Genomic DNA, 19,639 nt, shown 5'->3' with positions numbered 1-19,639 from the left:
TCAGCTCCAGACTTTAAAAGGAAATTCTGTAAACTGCAACTATGTAAAACTAGGATAGAGACTCTGAGGTAGGATCAGGGAAAAGACCAAGATTATTCTATTTCAGGTTTGAGGAAAGGTGTAGAGAAGAGAAGGTCACTGATTAAATGACAAAGAGAACACACCCAGCTGACAGAAGCACAAGAAAAGTGACATGAGCGGCTGTATTTCTAGTTAAACATATGTAAACAACCCCCTTAAACAGCAGTGTTTGCAGCACTGTTATTACTAGGTTAGAATTATTTAACAACACTTTTTGGTGTATATTGATAGAATATGTCAGGAGAATGTGTAATTCCCTGGGTTCTGTCTCACTGCAACAAAGATTTAAAATGGCAGACTAGTGTTACAGCTTCATTACAGCTCAGAGTTTTATTTGGTAAAGAAAGTCCGTCCCCATGCATGAAGGTGAGCTGACCTCGCAGGAGAGGCCTCAGCTAGTCTTGGCTCCCTCTTTTTGTATGTTTTGTCTCTTCCCACCTGGCCTGCCCTATGCAAACTAGGGCTAGCCAGGAAGAGGACCTGTTTGTTTCACCTGAGGTTCTCACTCTGGTCCACGAATTTTTCCTTTGTTCCCTTTTCACAGACTTTTCCCCTTTCTTTGTCTATCTTTTACCCACTGCCATTTTGGACTCCTTTTTATATTCTAACTATTCCAAAACCAGTGCAAGAAAGGTTAGCCAGATAACATTAAGATTTGTGTTTGGTCTGCTTCCTCTGTTGCTTAAGGTCAGTGAGTTCCAAAGAGTATGTATGTCATCTTTTGGTTCTTTGGCTTTCCTGAGGAGAAATACACAAAAGGTTAGAAAATGGTTTAAAATTTATGGATGACAACTTGAAGATACCATTTGGACAAAGAAAAGTCAGGATGGCAGTATATATAAAATGAAGGTGTAATTCAAACCTTCAAGTATCATTCAGTCTATAAAAACTTTAATCTGTTGCACAGTCTGTGGGTTTAAGGAATCCTGTTGTCAGATGATCCTAATGTTGTGGTACAGTTCATAGACTCAGATTCTTTATGGATTATACTTTGTTTTCTGGCCAAAAATAACCGACTCTCTTCTCCAAGAAAATGGATATATACTCATATAAATAAATGTTTGTATATAATTTTAGGAAGTCTCTGGCTCCCCTTGAAGTCCATCAATGAAGAATTTCAGGTTATTAAAAACTTAATATTCTATATATAAAGTTCTGTTTAACTGACATCATGAGCAGCAGCATCTTCATGTAAGATTGAAGTGCATTTAAAAGAAAAAGAAACAAAGCCCAGGGTGCATTTGATATCAAACCCAAACATTTACAGGCTTCCCTTGTGCCTCAGCTGGTAAAGAATCCACCTGCAGTGTGGGAGACCTGGGTTTGATCCCTGGATTGAGAAAATCCCCTGGAGAAGGGAAAGGCTACCCACTCCAGTATTCTGCTTGGAGAATCCTATGGACTGTATAGTCCATGGAATCATAAAGAGTCAGACAGGACTGACCAACTTTCACTTTCACTTTCTTTGGAACATTTTCAAAGATAGTTTTAATTGTTTTTTTTCCTGTCAGAAAGACATGAAAAATCTTAAAGAATCCTTTAAGTAATCTCCAGACTTATTTTACTAGTTGTTTTTACTTTTCTATTTTCAGATTCCTTGAATAGTCTTAGCCTTTGACTTTAGCTCTGCTTTCTAATTAGCATGAATCCTTTTTTTCTCTAAATGCCATTTGAATAAGTGTCAGTCTTAAAAATACAGACTTTATATATATGACAGTTTAAATTCCTAGTTGAGAACATATATCTACGCCCTAGAGACGTTCATGTTTTATTATTACAAACTGTACCATCTATTTTGGTCCAATTCAAAGACACTATCAACACTTTCAAAAGATTCATCCAAGAACCATTTTCTTTTCAGAAAGAAACATTCTGAAAAATTTTGCACAGTCTGCTAAAGCTTAATCTCCATGTGAGTCAGTGTTTAATCTTTGCGTTTTGGTTGGGATTGTTGTGTTGGTGTTTTCACCTTAATGGGAAATAAAAGAAACCGAGCTGCTTAAATGCATCTTGCCTTCCCACAGAGCACCATGCTTGCTCTCCTGGGCTGCTGGGCCACTTTGGAACATAGAAAGGTGGGGAAAGACCAGCCCTGTTGTAAAACAAATTTCATCTCAGTATTTGTTCTCTTGCATTATAGGACAAAGCACAGTGGAAGTTGCCTTGTGGCACAGTGTTAGCTTTTTACAGTTCTATACACAGAGGTCTTACAGAAATGTGTTTAGCAAAATTGAACATTAAAAAACATTTAATTATTTGTAAGAGTTGCAGAAAAGATTAAAAAGTAAGTAGTAACTTTCCTGAGGGTGAAAAAATAAAAGTAGCTGGTAGTTTAATTTACGTCATATATATGAGTCATTTGGATTTTCCTGGTGACTCAGTGGTGAAGAATCCGCCTGCAGTAAAGGAGCCTCAGGAGATGCAGGTTCGATCCCTGGGTCAGGAAGTTCCCCTGGAGGTGGGCATGGCAATCCACTCCAGTATTCTTGCCAGGAGAATCCCATGGACAGAGGAGCCTGGCTACAGTCCATAGGATTGCAAAGAATCGGTCACTACTGAGCAAGCAAGCATTGATTCATTTAACAATGTTTTCTCCATTACAATTAAAATCTCACCATAAATATGGAGAAGACAATGGCACCCCACTCCAGTACTCTTGCCTGGAAAATCCCATGGACGGAGGAGCTGGGTAGGCTGCAGTCCATGGGATTGAGAAGAGTCGGATATGACTGAGAGACTTCAGTTTCACTTTTCACTTTCATGCATTGGAGAAGGAAATGGCAACCCACTCCAGTGTTCTTGCCTGGAGAATCTCAGAGACAGGGGAGCCTGTTGGGCTGCCGTCTATGGGGTCACACAGAGTCGGACACGACTGACGCGACTTAGCAGCAGCGGCAGCAGCAGCATAAATAACCAATGTAGTTAAGATTAAATATATCCAGTCCAGAGGCTTGTTTGATTTTTAAATTTTCTGTTTATTTTCTTTTGATTAATGAATCATATCAAAGACCAAAAGAATGAATATTTCATCATTTATATAATCATAACATACTTTTGAAGCCACAGTAGAGCACGACTTTTGAAACACTACTGGAAAATATGACATCTTTTTCTCAGAGCTTCAGGACTTTCTTAAAACATTCCTTTGTAAATTAAACTGAAGATCATTATTGTAAACTGATGTTTAGGAGATGGGGGAAGCAAAATCTACAGGCTATCCCAACAAGTTTCCTTAACACACACTTCCTTTCTATATAGACTATCATAAGGCTTTATGGGGCTTTAAAATCCTAGAACTTCTCAAGGACAAAACATCTTTGGCAGCAATACAGTGAACAGACCATAATGGGTTTCCAGGATGTGTTTTTAAGATGAGGCACAGAGAGATTTGGGACAGTGTTTCATGTTCTCTAAATTACTAATGGAGACCCCAGTATCATTTGGGGGTATGACAAGATGGCCAGGCATTCAGACTCTGAAGCCAGATTGCCTGGCTGCGAGCCCTGGCTCTGCCAGTTTCTCAGTGTGTATCCTTGGACAGGTTCCTTCAACTCTCAGTGCATCCGTAATCATATCTGTTAGATTGAACTAGTGATTACACTCACTGCAGGTTCTGGCATGAGGATTAAATGAGTTAACACATATACAACTCTTAGAGCAATGTCCAGCACGTTGAAAAACTTAATTGTTAAGTCAGTTGTTATTATGTATGTTCTGATTTAGATGGAATATCTATTTTTAAATTACACACAGAAAAAGTTTTCACAGAAAGAAACCAAGAACAAAAGTGATATGAAATCATTTATTTGACATGAAGTATAATTTTGTTTTGAACTTAGCATGTTTCATTTTCATGTTTTGAACATTTAAGAGTATTACAAGTTTATAAGGATTCTCTGGTATGTTCTGTTCATTGCTGCCTCGTGTCATGTCCAACTCTTGCACCCCATGGATTGTAGCCCACCAGGATCCTCTGTCCATGCGATTCTCCAGGCAAGAATACTGGAGTGGGTTGCCGTTTCCTTCATCAGGGGATCTTCCTGACCCAGGGATCAAACTGGGGTCTCTTATGTCTCCTACATTGCAGGTGGATTCTTTACCAACTGAGCCACAAAGGAAACCCCAATATTAATTAAACTATTGATTATTATATAATCAATTATTTCTTTCACAATAGAAGGAAATCTAAAAGTCATAAATCAACTAATTTCAATGCATATGCTTTTAATTTGATTATTATAACATTATTTTATATGTGCCAATGTACTAAAAAATCAAGAAATCCATTCTTAACTCAAATGTTACTAAAATCTTACAATATGGTTAGTGTCTTACTTTGGAAACCACAATCTAAATCAGACATCTTTGGTAGTAACTTTCACTGTCAACAAGATACTTCTAGTTAAAGAGACATCTTTTTGCCCATATGTAATTTCCAGTGGAAAGAAGACAGTACTGAATATTACTGAAGTTAATCAATACAGATGGTATGCCACTGCTTTCTGGAACTGTCAAGAAAATTATGTTTCATTTCTTTAGCCTCATATCTTTGACTTACTCTAAAATCCAGAAGTGATACTGTTTTCATAAATGCAAAAAACCCTCCTAATTTCTGCTTAACTGTTTTATCACAGAATAAAATAATTTATTCTTCAGCATTAATCCAAAGGTATTTGAATCACTTCTGAATTTTAAAAGCAAAGTAAAGCAATTAAGAGAAAGTATTGAATGAAATTAACAATAATTATTATACATATTTAGAGGTTTCAAACAGTACTAAGATTAAAATCAATTCCAGGGTAACCTAAGATATATTGATAGAGGCAGAAATCTGCAAATAGAGTACAGAAGACACAAGATGGCTTTTTAGATAGAAGTAAGAATCTACTTCATGCAGAAATTCTATATTATAGAATGATATTTAAATATGCACATGACACCACTTATATCAGAAAGCAAAGAACTAAAGAGTGTCTTGATGAACGTGAAAGATTAGAATGAAAAAGTTGGCTTAAAACTCAACATTCAGAAAACTAAGATCATGGCATCCAGTCCCATCACTTCATGGCAAATAGATGGGTAAACAGTGGAAACAGTGACAGACTTTATTTTGGGGGGCTCCAAAATCACTGCAGATGGTGACTGCAGCCATGAAATTAAAAGATGCTTGCTCCTTGGAAGAAAAGTTATGACCAACCTAGACAGCATATTAAAAAGCAGAGAATTACTTTGCCAGCAAAGGTCCGTCTAGTCAGAGCTATGGTTTTTCCAGTACTCATGTATGGATGTGAGAGTTGCACTATAAAGAAAGCTGAGCAGCGAAGAATTGATGCTTATGAATTGTGGTGTTGGAGAAGACTCTTGAAGATTCCCTTGGACTGCAAGGCGATCCAAAAGGGAATCAGTCCTGAATATTCATTGGAAGGACTGATGCTGAAGCTGAAACTCCTATACCTTGGCCACCTGAAGGGAAGAACTGATTCACTGGAAAAGACCCTGATGCTGGGAAAGATTGAAGGCAGGAGGAGAAGGGGACGACAGAGGATAAGATGGTTGGAAGGCATCACACACTCAATGGACATGAGTTTGAGCATATTCCAGGAGTTGGTGATGGACAGGGAGGCCTGGCATGCTGCAGTCCATGGGGTTGCAAAGAGTTGGACATGACTGAGCAACTGAACTGAACTGAACTCTTCCATTATGATTAAATCAATCTCATGTGACTGAACATGGAGGAGGTTTTAATATTATGTACAAATATACAAATGAGAAATGAATATAGTGTACAAATGAGGACTCTGAAGCAGTGAGATAAGTGAGTTACGAAGGGGCACTTGCCCAAAGTGGAAGTCTTCAGCAGCATGTGCTCTGACTCTAATCTCACATCTTCTGCCTGCACTATGCTAGTACATAAGGTGTAAAGTAATAAACCATCACAGTTTGCCTGGGACAAAAGGACTACCGTGATAAAACCAGGAATTACCTGTATCATATAAAACATGTAATTATCAAACTGGGTTAAAGATTTACTGAGCATGGCCATGCCCATCAGAACAGGACCCAGTTTCCCTCTCAGTCAGTCTCTCCCATCAGGAAGCTTCATAAGCCTCTTACCGTTATCCATCAGAGGGCAGACAGAATGAAAACCACAAACACAGAAAATTAATCAAACTGATTACATGGGCTACAAGCTTGTCTAACTCAATGAAACTATGAGCCATGCCAGGTAGGGCGAGCCAAAACAGACAGGTCTTGGTGGAGAGTTTCAACAAAACGTGGTCCACTGGAGAAGGGAATGGCAAACCACTTCAGCATTCTTGCCTTGAGAACCCCATGAACAGTATGAAAAAGCAAAAAGATATGACATTGAAAGATAAACTCCCCAGGTTGGTAGGTGCCCAATATGCTACTGGAGAACAGTGGAGAAATAAATCCAGAAAGAATGAAGAGATGGAGCCAAAGCAAAAACAACACCCAGTTGTGGATGTAACTGGTGATGGAAGTAAAGTCCAATGCTAAAGAACAATATTGCATAGGAACCTGGAATGTTAGGTCCACGAATCAAGGTAAATTGGAAGTGGTCAAACAGGAGATGGCAAGGGTGAACATCAACATTTTAGGAATCAGTGAAATAAAACTGACTGGAATGGGTGAATTTAACTCATATGACCATTATATCTACTACTGCGGGCAAGAATCCCTTAGAAGAAATGGAGTAGCCCTCACAGTCAACAAAAGAGTCTGAAATGCAGTACTTGGGTGCAATCTCAAAAATGACAGAACGGTCTCCGTTTGTTTCCAAGGCAAACCATTGAATATCACAGTAATCCAAGTCTATGCCCCAACTGGTACTGATGAAAGAGATAAAGTTGAACGATTCTGTGAAGACCTACAAGACTTTCTAGAACTAGCACCCAAAAAAAGATGTCCTTTTCATTATAGGGGACTGGAATGGAAAGTAGGAAGTCAAGTGATACCTAGAGTAATAGGCAAATTTGGCCTTGGAGTACAGAATGAAGCAGGGCAAAGGCTAATAGAGTTTTGCCAAGAGAACGCACTGGTCATAGCAAACACTCTCTTCCAACAACAGAAGAGAAGACTGTACACATGGACATCACCAGATGGTCAATACCAAAATCAGATTGGTTATATTCTTTTCAGCCAAAGATGGAGGAGCTCTAAACAGTCAGAAAAAACAAGACTGAGAGCTGACTTTGGCTCAGATCATGAACTCCTTATTGCCAAATTCAGACTGAAATTGAAGAAAGTAGGGAAAACCACTAGACCATCCAGGTATGACCTAAATCAAATTCCTTACAATTATACAGTGGAAGTGACAAACAGATTCAAGGGATTAGATCTGATAGACAGAGTGCCTGAAGAACTATGGGCAGAGGTTCATGATACTGTACAGAAGGCAGTGATCAAGACTATCCCCAAGAAAAAATAATGCAGAAAGGCAAAATGGTTGTCTGAGGAAACTGTTCAAATAGCTGAGAAAAGAAGAGAAGCAAAAGGCAAAAGAGAAAAAGCAATATATACCCATCTGAATGCAGAGTTCCAAAGAGCAAGGAGAGATAATAAAGCCTTCCTCAGTGATCAGTGCAAAGAAATAGAGGAAAACAATAGAATGGGAAAGACTAGAACCTCGTGAAGAAAATTAGAGATACCAAGGGAACATATCATGCAAAGATGGGCACAATAAAGGACAAAAATGATATGGACCTAACAGAAGCAAAAGATATTAAGAAGAGGTGGCAAGAATACACAGAAGAAGTATATAATAAAGATCTTCATGACCCAGATAACCATGATGGTTTGATCACTCACCTAGAGCCAGACATCTTGGAATGCAAAGTCAAGTGGACCATAGGAAGCATCACTGTGAACAAAGCTAGTGGAGGTGATGGAATTCCAGTTGAGCTATTTCAAATCCTAAAAGGTGATGCTGTGAAAGTGCTGCACTCGATATGCCAGCAAATTTGGAAAACTCAGCAGTGACCACAGGACTGGAAAAGGTCAGTTTTCATTCCAACCCCAAAAAAAGGCAATGCCAAAGAATGCTCAAACTACCACACAATTGCAGTCATCTCACACACTAGTAAAGTAATGCTCAAAATTCTCCAAGCCAGGCTTCAAAAGTTCGTGCACCTTGAACTTCCAGATGTTCAAGGTGGATTTATAAAAGGCAGAGGAACCGGAGATCAAATTGCCAACATCCATTGGCTCATCAATAAAGCAAGAGAGTGCCAGAAAATTATATACTTCTGCTTTATTGACTACGCCAAAGCCTTTGACTGTGTGGGTCACAACAAACTGTGGAAAATTCTTAAAGACATGGTAATACCAGACCACCTTGCCTACCTCCTGAGAAATCTGTATGCAGGTCAGGAAGCAACAGTTAGAACCAGACATGGAACAACAGACTGGTTCCAAATTGGGAAAGGAGTATGTCAAGTCTGTATTTTGTCACCCAGCTTATTTAACTTATGTGCAGAGTATATCATGAGAAATGCTGGGCTGTATGAAACACAAGCTGGAATCAAGATTGCCAGAAGAAACATCAATAATGTCAGATATGCAGGTGACCCCACCCTTATGATAGAAAGTGAAGAAGAACTAAAGACCCTCTTGATGAAAGTGAAAGAGGAGAGTGAAAAAGTTGGCTTAAAGCTCAACATTCACAAAACTAAGATCTCGGCATCTGGTCCCATCACTTCATGGCAAATAGATGGGGAAGCAATGGAAACAGTGACAGACTTTATTTTTGGAGGCTCCAAAATCACTGCAGTGCAGCCATGAAATTAAAAGACACTTGTTCCTTGGAAGGAAAGCTATGACAAACATAGCCAGCATGTTAAAAAACAGAGATGCTACTTTGCCAACAAAGGTCCATCTAGTCCAAGCTGTGGTTTTTCCGGTAGCCATGTATGGATGTGAGAGATGGACTATAAAGAAAGTCGAGTACCAAAGAATTGATGCTTTTGAACTGTGGTGTTGGGAAAGACTCTTGAGAGTCCCTTGACTGACAGGAGATCCAACCAGTCCATCCTATAGGAAATCAGTACTGAATATTCATTGGAAGGACTGATGCTGAAGATGATGCTCCAATATTTTGGCCACCTGATGCGAAGAACTGACACCTTAGAAGAGACCCTGACGCTGGGAAAAATTGAAGACAGGAGAAGGGGTCAACAAAGGATGAGATGATTGGATGTATCACTGACTCAATGGACATGAGTTTGAGCATGTTCCAGGAGTTGGTGATGGAAAGGAAACCTGGTGTGCTGCAGTCCATGGGGTCACAAAGAGTCAGACATGACTGAGCAACTGAACTGAACTGAAATATCAATTGTTTTTACTTTGCCATAGGATATAAAAGAATTTTTATATCAACACCAAAGTACAGTAAAATATGGAAATGGTCCATTTTTATAAAACTTTTTCTGCATAATGAACAATCATGATAATAAGGGGAAATCAGTAACCGTACCCAAAAAGAACAGAACATAAAGGTACACCAACATTTTTGAGTAGTGGCTATTGCCAGACTCTGTGTCAATTGTATTTTTTTCCATCTATTCCTTTGAAAAATTATATATGATATGTAATATTATCCTCATTGTATAGATGCAAAAGCTAAAGAGCTAAAATAACTTGCCCAAGATCATGAAGGTAGCATAAGTGAAATTGGAATTATGCTTTTTTTTCTGCTCAAAACTATATTTTCATAATGCAAATTCAGTTCAGTTCATTCGCTCAATTATGTCCAACTCTTTGCCACCCTGTGGACTGCAGCACGCCAGCCTTCCCTGTCCATCACCAACTTCCAGAGCTTGCTCAAACCCATGTCCATCAAGTTAGTGATGCCATCCTGCCATCTCATCCTCTGTGGTCCCCTTAATACAAATAATTTAGAATTAAAGTCCATCGATTTGCCATTCTGTTATTTCAGTAAGTCTGCTCTAGGTCTAGAATTATTCTTAGAAAACATCTTTATTTGTGTGTTCCTTTTGACATTCCAGTCAACAAAAAAAAATTGAGTACCTTATCTGTACCGCACTCTGTACTAAACGTAGATAGTGAAATTACAGAGAAATTAAGCACCAGTCCTGACCTCAGTGGCATTTTAGAGAGGGAGGCAGACACCTATGTAGTTAGTATCAACGTTATACCTAATAAGTGTTATATAATTGCTTGATTAAATGTAAACAGAAGAAAAAGTAAACAATCAAATCTTCCTAAAACAAAAAGTGATTCACAGGAGAATTGACAATGGAGATGGTATTTAAGTTTCTGGTTTTTTTTTAATAAATAAGTACATGACTTTACCAAATGAAGAGAGTAAGAAAGCAGTCTTCCAAGGAGAAGAGGAAGGTACAAGTAAAGTCATTCTTGGAGAATTATGAGTCCCCTAGAGAATTTGAAAACCAGGAGGTAGGAGAACTAGGGTGGTAAAAGATGACAAAGGAAGCAAAGGTAGAGGGCAGACTGAGAAGGAATGTAGTTGCCAAGCAGTTTGGACTTTAATCCTGAAGAAACAATGCAGTATGTAAAACAGTCTTTAGCCCTTTCTAGTAATTCTTTACTTATTTCTATCCGCCTTTCCACTATACACTCCATGAGAGCTGAATCTTGGATTGATTGGAGATGTTTCTCCAGAAACCAGAATAGTACTTGATGCATTGTAGGCACTTAAATATGTATATCTGCTATATTGCTGAAAGTTTAAAATAATGATTATGTGGAAAATCCCATGGATGGAGGAGCCTGGTAGGCTACAGTCCATGGGGTCGCTAAGAGTCGGACACGACTGAGCGACTTCACTTTCACTTTTCCCTTTCATGCACTGGAGAAGGAAATGGCAACCCACTCCAGTATTCTTGCCTGGAGAATCCCAGGGACGGCGGAGCCTGGTGGGCTGCCGTCTATGGGGTCGCACAGAGTCGGACACGACTGAAGCGACTTAGCAGCAGCAGCAGCAAGCATTAACAGGTACAACCAGTAAACGGTTATTGTAATAGGTCAACAAGAGAAAACAAATGCAGAATGTGAACAGTGATAAATAACTTATGGACTAAGAAGGGTTTGATAAAGTAGAGAATCCAGTATTACAATAGAGTTTCAAACCTGGTTATTAGATGCATGGTGGTATCTTAACCAAAACAGGAATAGAGGAGGAAAAGAAAGTTCAAGGGAAATTTTTTAAGTTTGTATTTGAATTCACTGAGAATAAGATTTATTTGGGACATGCTCTGATAATCATCAGGCAACAGTGTTAAGAAGAAAACAGTCCTCCAATTTTAGTTCTTATCTTGTGAATGGAAATAATTATTTAATATATAATGTTCAAATTTATGTCATCCACATCCTTTGAATGCCTTAGAGGGATAAGAAAACCATTTCATTTGTTATCAAGTAAATTTGAGATTATAATTATAATTCATTATTAGTACAGCAGAAACAGGAAGGTAGAAATAAATAACAGGCTCAAAACTTCCTTAATTACAACTTGGGAGGAAAAAATACAAGCATTCTAGTTGTAAATCCAAATTATTATCACAAATTTTGTTATTTATTAGACAAAATGTGGATGCTATATAATGCTAAATAAACTAAGATTGATTTAAATCTGTAATAGTTTTAGAATTGTTGAGAGCTGATACAAAACATTACATCCAGCAAACACTCATTATTTATATGAAAATATTGAATCTATAATCTCCTTTCAGAGGCTTCTCTGAGGCCAAAAATGGGGACACTTTCACTCCCAAAATATTTGCCCCCACATTTCCCTGAAACATTTAAAGAATACCTCTCTTTTGTTTCCTTTAACAATAGCCTTATCATTGTATGGTTTCTCAATACCTCCTGTATAAAAATCATCATATGTATTAAGCTGCAAATTTGAAAAAGATTCATTAGTTAATCATCTATAAAAGTCCTGATTAAAGAAAATTATTGTTCTCTATAACAGAAAAAGATGACAGTGGATTTTGTGATTCACTGTGTTCAGAATATAAGTGATTTCTTATAGAATCTTGATTCTAATGCAGTTCAAAATATCTGTAACAATATCTGAGCTATTCATGAAGAAAACCAAAGAAATTCACTTTTTGTGTGACTTGTAGAAGTGTTTATGAAGAGCTCTTTAACTGGTAAGTCTTCTAAAAAATGATCTGGGAATTTTGAGATGACTAACATTCAAGAACCATGGAGCTTGTCCATTCATTTCAGTGCAATGTGAATACTAAATTAATCCTGCAACATGAGGCAGTTAGGGTAACTGATACTGGGAAGACCCAGAGGGATGGGATGGGGAGGGAGGTGGGAGGGGGGTTCAGGATGGGGGACACATGTACACCCATGGCTGATTCATGTCAATGTATGGCAAAAACCACTACAATATTGTAAAGTAATTAGCCTCCAATTAAAGTAAATAAATAATTTTTTTAAAAAACTGTAAAAATATAAATAAGCTGAAATATTTTGAAAACGTTTAATATAAAAAAAGAATCACATCCAGATGTATTTTCCAAGAGCAAAAATGCAACATATAATTTCTACATATTTAACAATAACACTGATTCAGGAAATCAGTCCTGAATATTCATTGGAAGGACTGATGCTGAAGCTGAAACTCCAATACTTTGGCCACCTGATGTGAAGAGCTGACTCATTGGAAAAGACCCTGATGCTAGGAAAGATTGAAGGTAGGAGGAGAAGGGGACGACAGAGGATGAGATGGTTGGATGACATCACTGACTCAATGGACATGAGTTTGAGTAAACTCCTGGAGTTGGTGATGGACAGGGAGGCCTGGCGTGCTGCGGTCCATGGGGTCGCAAAGAGTTGGACACGACTAAGCGACTGAACTGAACTGAACTGAACTGAACAATAACACAGAAACAGCACTGTAACCAATAGACTTCTCTCACCTAATCTCATATTTGAAGAATACCATCTTAACTTTGATAATTTCCCTTATACTTATCGATTTTCTTGATTATAAAACGTAATCATGAACTGTAAACTTGTAATCTTCACAGTGTAACTAACTTCCTATAGAAAACCACTAGGAAGCAAATTACAGGTTAGATACCATCAGTATTCTAAAAAAATAATGCCTTAGTTTAATAACACATGCTTTCAATTGATGCTACTGAACAAAATACAAAAGACTCAGCACTCAGGTGTGAAACTTTTAATTTACAAGAACCGGGGGAGTCTTCATTTGATACTTTATTATCTTTAATGAGAAGATGAAACTTGTCACTGATGAATTTTAAGATTGTATAAAAGTATCTCCCAAGGAGTTATAGACAGAACTAATTCCAAAGCACTTTGTATTCACATAGATTAGAATCTTGCTGAAATACTTCAGTGTTAGTCTCTTAGGAATTGTGAAAATGATGAGAAAAATCAGTTTGTTTCTATGAGGCACCTACTCTGCTTAGCTCTATGGGAGGTGACCTTGAGAAATCCAGTGAATAGAAATACAAAGCATCTCTATGGGAAGGTGGAGGGAAAAACAACCTACTACAAAACCAGGAACACTTTTCCTAATGCAGACAATAGATGTGATGGGAATGCAACTATAGGAAATGTCACGGTGGGAGACTTTCAAGGAAGGGGTACAGTATATAAATTCCAGGGAGATGTGAGGTATGATTAGGGAAGGAAACAAGTTGGGAGATAATCCTGGCAGGAGAATACCAAAAAGAAAGGGAGAAGGAAACAGGACTGAACGCGTATAGGTGAGAATGACAGTGGATGAGCCAGTAGATGAAGAGACTAGTTGGGAGCAGTGCAGTCCACCACTGGAGAGGACTGACTGACAGGTTGGGACCTACAGTGCTGATCCATAACACACACCTGAGAGGTACCTTTGGCACAGAGGTAAGAGCTTCAGCTCTGAGACAGACTGCTTGATGCTGCCACTTCCCAGCTGTTGGATTTTGGACAAATAATTTAATTTTCTATGCCTCAATTTCTCTGGGTAATAGGGAATGTCAGTTTTTAAAAATATATTTTTATTTGCTTTAAAATATATTTTTAGAAAATAAATATGTTTGTCTGACAGCAATGGTCAAGATAGATAGAAAAGTGCGACTATGAAAAGAAGAACTTGGGCAGTCATTGTAATAACCAAGATTTTCTCTTAACATCCATAATCCATTATCATTCAAACTCTGGAATACTGAGTTCATAATTTTTATATTTAAGTATAAAAATGACCTCTTATTCTCCCCACCTTGTCAACCAAGTGTTTGCATCCAGCTCCTGTCTTCAAGCTCTCTGAAATCAATGGCCAAATAAAGGATTTCATGACAGATTCTCAGACTTAAAGCCCGAATCTTCTAGATCCCTTCAGTAGTGCTGACAATTCATTTGACCTCAATATTTTCTTATAAGTTTTTTTTAATATGTATTTGGGTGAAATTAATGACTTTAAGGAACATTATAGAAATTTGCCAAAATGGGAAACTTCTTTGGATTCTAATTCTATGCATAATAAATTGGGAACTTTATTACTACATTTAACCTTTAGCACATCTTTCTTTAAAATACAGATTCAGATGTAAAATCTAGCATTTGCAGACATTGTACTAATTTGTTCCAGTCACCCTTTATAGCCCTTAAGGCTTTGAGTTCATAAAAGGGACATGAATTACAATATGAGATCTAATATTTCCATCATTGGTACACATAATTTATTTCCAGATCTTCTTTGTGCTCCTGAGGAAAAACTCTCTGCATAATGCAGATTGAATTGCTAAAAATCCCAATGAGAAATGAGAAATATATAAGTAAAAAGCAAATATGACATACATGTTTATCTCAAATAAATATAATTTTCCCTCCCTAAAGTGAGTTTATCTTTTAAACTAGGGCAATTGGGCAGAACAAATAGATTCTTTTCTTTGAAAAAGAAAACAGCTATTTATGTTGAATGTTCTATCTAATAGAGGTATATTGGGAACTGTAACAATTGCAAATAGATATGATAAAAAAGAAATAAATGTTCAACTTCTGATTTTAGCTTCTGCACTAGACTGTGAAATCAGTTATTTACTTTTCATGTACTGCCATCATAGTCTGTTGATCTAATCTATGTCCAATAAAGAGATGATCAAGAACTATTACAAATCTCACCAACTTTGTAGCATTCATCAATCTACTGGCGTTTTTCTACTTAAAAGCCCTTAAAAGTAGACTATGATTGATGATTTATACTTTCTTAAAGAGAATTTATGAATTTCTTCTTTCTGCTTTGCTTTTAGGAGTATTTTGGAGAGGCTAAATCTAATGTAATTCTGCCATAATTACTGCATCACTGGACGAGGAGTTGTACCACAGCTGCCAGAGCAGTTCCAGTAACTGCTTAAACTCTGACTTCAGCTTGTTAATTGAATTTTAAGGAAAAGCTCAGGACAACATAATCTAAACAAGTGATTGCAGGGCCTTAGAAAAGGAAATGTTTAATTACTTAGTAATTCATATTGTAATTCATGTTCTTTTTATGAACTCAAAGGAAATAATGCTATAAAAAATGGACAACTGTGTATGTTTAATATTGATAGAAGCATGTTAGAAAGTGAAGTTCCTACTAATAAAGTACAAATACTTTAGCTTCCACAGCTGGAAATCTCTAACTATAGCACATATTTCTGTAATTGCTCTAATCCTTATATGTTCTCTTGCTCTTTTGGCAGGCAGACCAGTAATGATTGTGGTGGAATATATGGAGAATGGATCCCTAGACTCCTTTTTGCGGGTGAGGTGTTCTTTTCTGATGGCATTTAAATGAGCTATTTTGAGTTCTAGATTTAAAAAATTTATCATAAATTAATTTTGCCATAATGTTTTCATGGATTCTTCCACGAAAAATATTCTTCCATGAAGAATAGCAGCAATTTCTCTAGGGTGCTTTTCTCTGATATTGTGATATGTTAGAGTTACTGAGGTGGAGAAGTATATACACATGATAATATAATTGATTTCTCCTATAAATTGACTTGCCATATCAAATATACATATTTCAAATGATGTTATAAAGAAAGAGATTAAGTGAAACTCAGTTACTTCACATAGCCTTTCATTTTGCTTTATTATATTTAACTATTTAGTAAGATATTTTATGCATTATATGTAGTGCTGAACCCTTTAAATTGATGTATACTTGCTGATAATGACTCAAGTTCATATGAGAAGATGGATTTTATCAGCTTTGTTCATCTTAAGTTCATTTGGCTATTTAGAAAACAAAACGAGAAAGAATTAACCTCTGGCTGATATTTATTTTAGAACAAAAAAATTTTAAGCACTCTTTTTAAAGTGGCTTATCCTTGACAGTATGGCATATACAAAACTCATTTGTTTTATGTAGTAGTACAGAATAGCAGCTAAGGAGACACCATGAAGTTATATTTCAAAATGTATTTATGATATTTTTGGTATTTAAAAGCCATCATATGCTATAAAAATATTTATTGATGGGGAAAATACAAATATAAAAAAATAATCACTAGACTAAATATTTTTCACCCTAGCAGAGGTCACATATGTGCATGTCACTGTATTCCTTAATATATATTTATCTACAGAGACATAGCCAATTTTCTTATGTAAAAAAGACTGAATTTTGCTATTTGAGTTGTGTTATATGTTTTTCTCCATTTTTTATCTGAATAAATGATCTCAAGCATTCTTTCTTCGCTTCATTTTTTGCACAGTGTTATTTGGACAAATTCTGTGTGTATCTTACCTCTCTCTCTTGATCCCATTTTCATTTATTTTTCTTTATTCCATGCCTTCTTCTTCCAACTGATCTCAATATTAACAGTGATGATATATTTACACTGACTATACTTGATGTCCAGATTCAATGCCAAAAGCTGAATTCAGCAAAATCGTCTGATTATTATAGAGCAATACTCTTCACAAAATGCATACTCTCAAGCAAGTATGCTCTTTAAGGCAAAATGAAATTCATAGGCATTTAGGGACCTAAACAATTTGTTCTTTTCTGTAGCCATTCGCAGAGTATATTTTATAGTTTGTATACATTTCTCCTGTAAATGTGCGAAATTACTTCAGGATAATTTATTGGGACCTCCTATGGTACTTGAAATGCATATATACTTATGCCCTTCCATTATGTTTATTCAGAAACACATTTTTATCAGATACATATCAAAATGACTTATTATCTAATGATGCTTGATATTTTTTATCTACTATATCCTAGAGCTGAATATAATGGCAAGTAATGTAACAGATACTCATCTAAATTGCTGCTGAAAATTGGATCAAATGACTGCCAGAAGCAAATTAGGAGAGAAATGTTAGTTTCAGATATAAGTTTTGTCCTGCTGATTCATGAATTAATTAAAACATGTTGTAAAGAAAATATACATTATAAAATATTTACTCGTAAACATACAACATGTTTATAAGTGGTAAGTTTCATGATTTAAATTTTAAAAACTAATGTTTTTCAGCTCTATGCACAATTGGTTAGACACAATACAATCTGGGAAAGAATAAATGTTCAAATAATGTGGCTACTTTTACTGATACTATGAGAACCTTAACATATACTGTCTCAGTTCATCTTGGCTCTGCCACTTACTGGTTATGTGACCTTGTGACTTGAGCAAGTGACTGCTGCTGCTGCTGCTGCTTAGTCGCTTCAGTCGTGTCCGACTCTGTGCGACCCCATAGACAGCAGCCCACCAGGCTCCTCTGTCCCTGGGATTCTCCAGGCAAGAATTCTGGAGTGGGTTGCCATTTCCTTCTCCAATGCAGGAAAGGGAAAAGTGAAAGTGAAGTCGCTCAGTCGTGTCTGACTCTTAGCGACCCCATGGACTGTAAGCCTACCAGGCTCCTCCGTCCATGGAATTTTCCAGGCAAGAGTACTGGAGTGGGGTGCCATTGCCTAACTTTTCTTTTTTTTGTTGTTTAAATAAATTTATTTATTTTAGTTGGGGGCTAATTACTTTACAACATTGTAGTAGTTTTCGCCATACATTGACACGAATCAGTCATGGGTCCACATGTGTTCCCCCTCCTGGACCCCCCTCCCACCTCCCTCCCCATGAGCAAGTGACTAACTTTGCTGTGCCTCTGTTTACTTATTTATAAAATGGGAATATTACTTGTATCCACTTCATGCAGTTGTTGTAAGGGTTGAGTTGATTATTGTAAAGCATATAGAATAATGCCTGACATATTGTAATGGGTAGAGCAAGGATTGAAATTCAAGTCTCTGAATCCATAAGCCATGATTTCATTCACATTAAATTCTTTTATCTTAAATTACTTATTACTTCTTTTTATAAGTTCACTACCATCTCCCCATGGGGTCTTGTGTCCCCTCCTCACATAGAATTTCTATTAAAATAAAAATCATATGAATGGGATAAAAAAAACATAGGGTCAGTACTCCCTTTTTACTCTTTTTTAAGATTCTTTCTTTGTAGTCATATCTATTTTATCTCAGAAGTTCAAAGTGCTTCATAAACTTTATGTCAATAGCAGATACTCAGCTCCCCATGGCAAGCAGAGATAATAATCATGGCAAGCAGATATATCATGTGAATATATCCCTCATAGTCTCAAAAGCCAAGTCATTTTTCAAACTACTGCTTTAGAATTTGATAATCACAGCTTCTGTGAACACAGAGGAGGAAGTGGCTAAGTGCATGCCATAGTAGGGGAGCCATCCATGGCTCATTAATAGCATTCTGTGCTTGCTGGAGGTAAAAAAGATTTCCCTTTGGTCTCCCACACTATTTGAAAATCACTTCAATTCCCTGTTTTATATGAAGGAATGGTAGCAAACCAAGTACAAGATTACAGTCTGGTGGCAGTGGCTGGCTGGTTTTGATCCTCCACTGAATGCATAAGCCTACTATTTGGATCCATGCAGACATTTCTCAAGAAATATATTAGCAGAGGACGGTGTGGTTAAGTAAGCATGTTTGTGCGTAAGTGTGTATGTGGGTGTGTATGTGCATGTAAATGTGGAAAAGGAGAGGTGGGTAGGTATGTAAGTATATGTGTGTGTTGCCTTTTAAAATAAAATGCATTTGACTCAGAAAGTGGAGCATCAGCCTGACTGCCCAGAAGCTATGACCTCACTGGTGTGCAAGTTCTCCTAGCTTTTCCAAGGAAATGCTCTAGTGTAAATGAAGCACAGCCCTGAAACTTATTCCTGCACAGTCTAACTGTACATATGGATTTCATGAACACTTTTATTGGCACTTACCTGGCAACTGTGTATCCCTAAATCTTTGGACCTCCTTTTCTTACAGCAATATTAACTAGCAATCCAAATAAAAATAGTTATAAAATACTTTAAAAATTTGAGATATCATATGTCAAGCACAAAAAATTACTCCTTTATTTAATAGCATTTTTTATAAAATAAAATAATCTGATTATGTTTTGAAACAATTGCTCTGGTTGTTGTACTGAGAAGAGACTATATTGAGGTATAGATGGATACAGGGAAATCAGGAGGATTTTGCAGTAATCCCCATAAGGAGATGAT

The 19,639-nt window shown here is 36.9% G+C and overlaps 1 protein-coding gene across 2 annotated transcripts in view; it reads left to right on the top strand.

The window, feature by feature from the left end:
* Positions 1-19,639, top strand: part of EPHA6 (EPH receptor A6) — a 946,574-nt gene that overhangs the window by 777,241 nt on the left and 149,694 nt on the right. For both annotated transcript variants that reach the window (XM_081572572.1, XM_081572573.1), the window contains one exon: positions 15,798-15,859. In XM_081572572.1, the coding sequence (XP_081428698.1) occupies positions 15,798-15,859 (62 nt within the window). The remainder of the gene's footprint in view (positions 1-15,797; positions 15,860-19,639) is intronic.

The sequence above is a fragment of the Giraffa tippelskirchi genome, chromosome 2 (assembly GCF_054371585.1).
Source record: "Giraffa tippelskirchi isolate mGirTip1 chromosome 2, T2T-mGirTip1v1.2.pri, whole genome shotgun sequence".
Classification (NCBI taxonomy): domain Eukaryota; kingdom Metazoa; phylum Chordata; class Mammalia; order Artiodactyla; family Giraffidae; genus Giraffa; species Giraffa tippelskirchi.
Note: the sequence above shows the minus strand (reverse complement) of the source record. Positions and strands in the feature narration are given on the sequence as shown.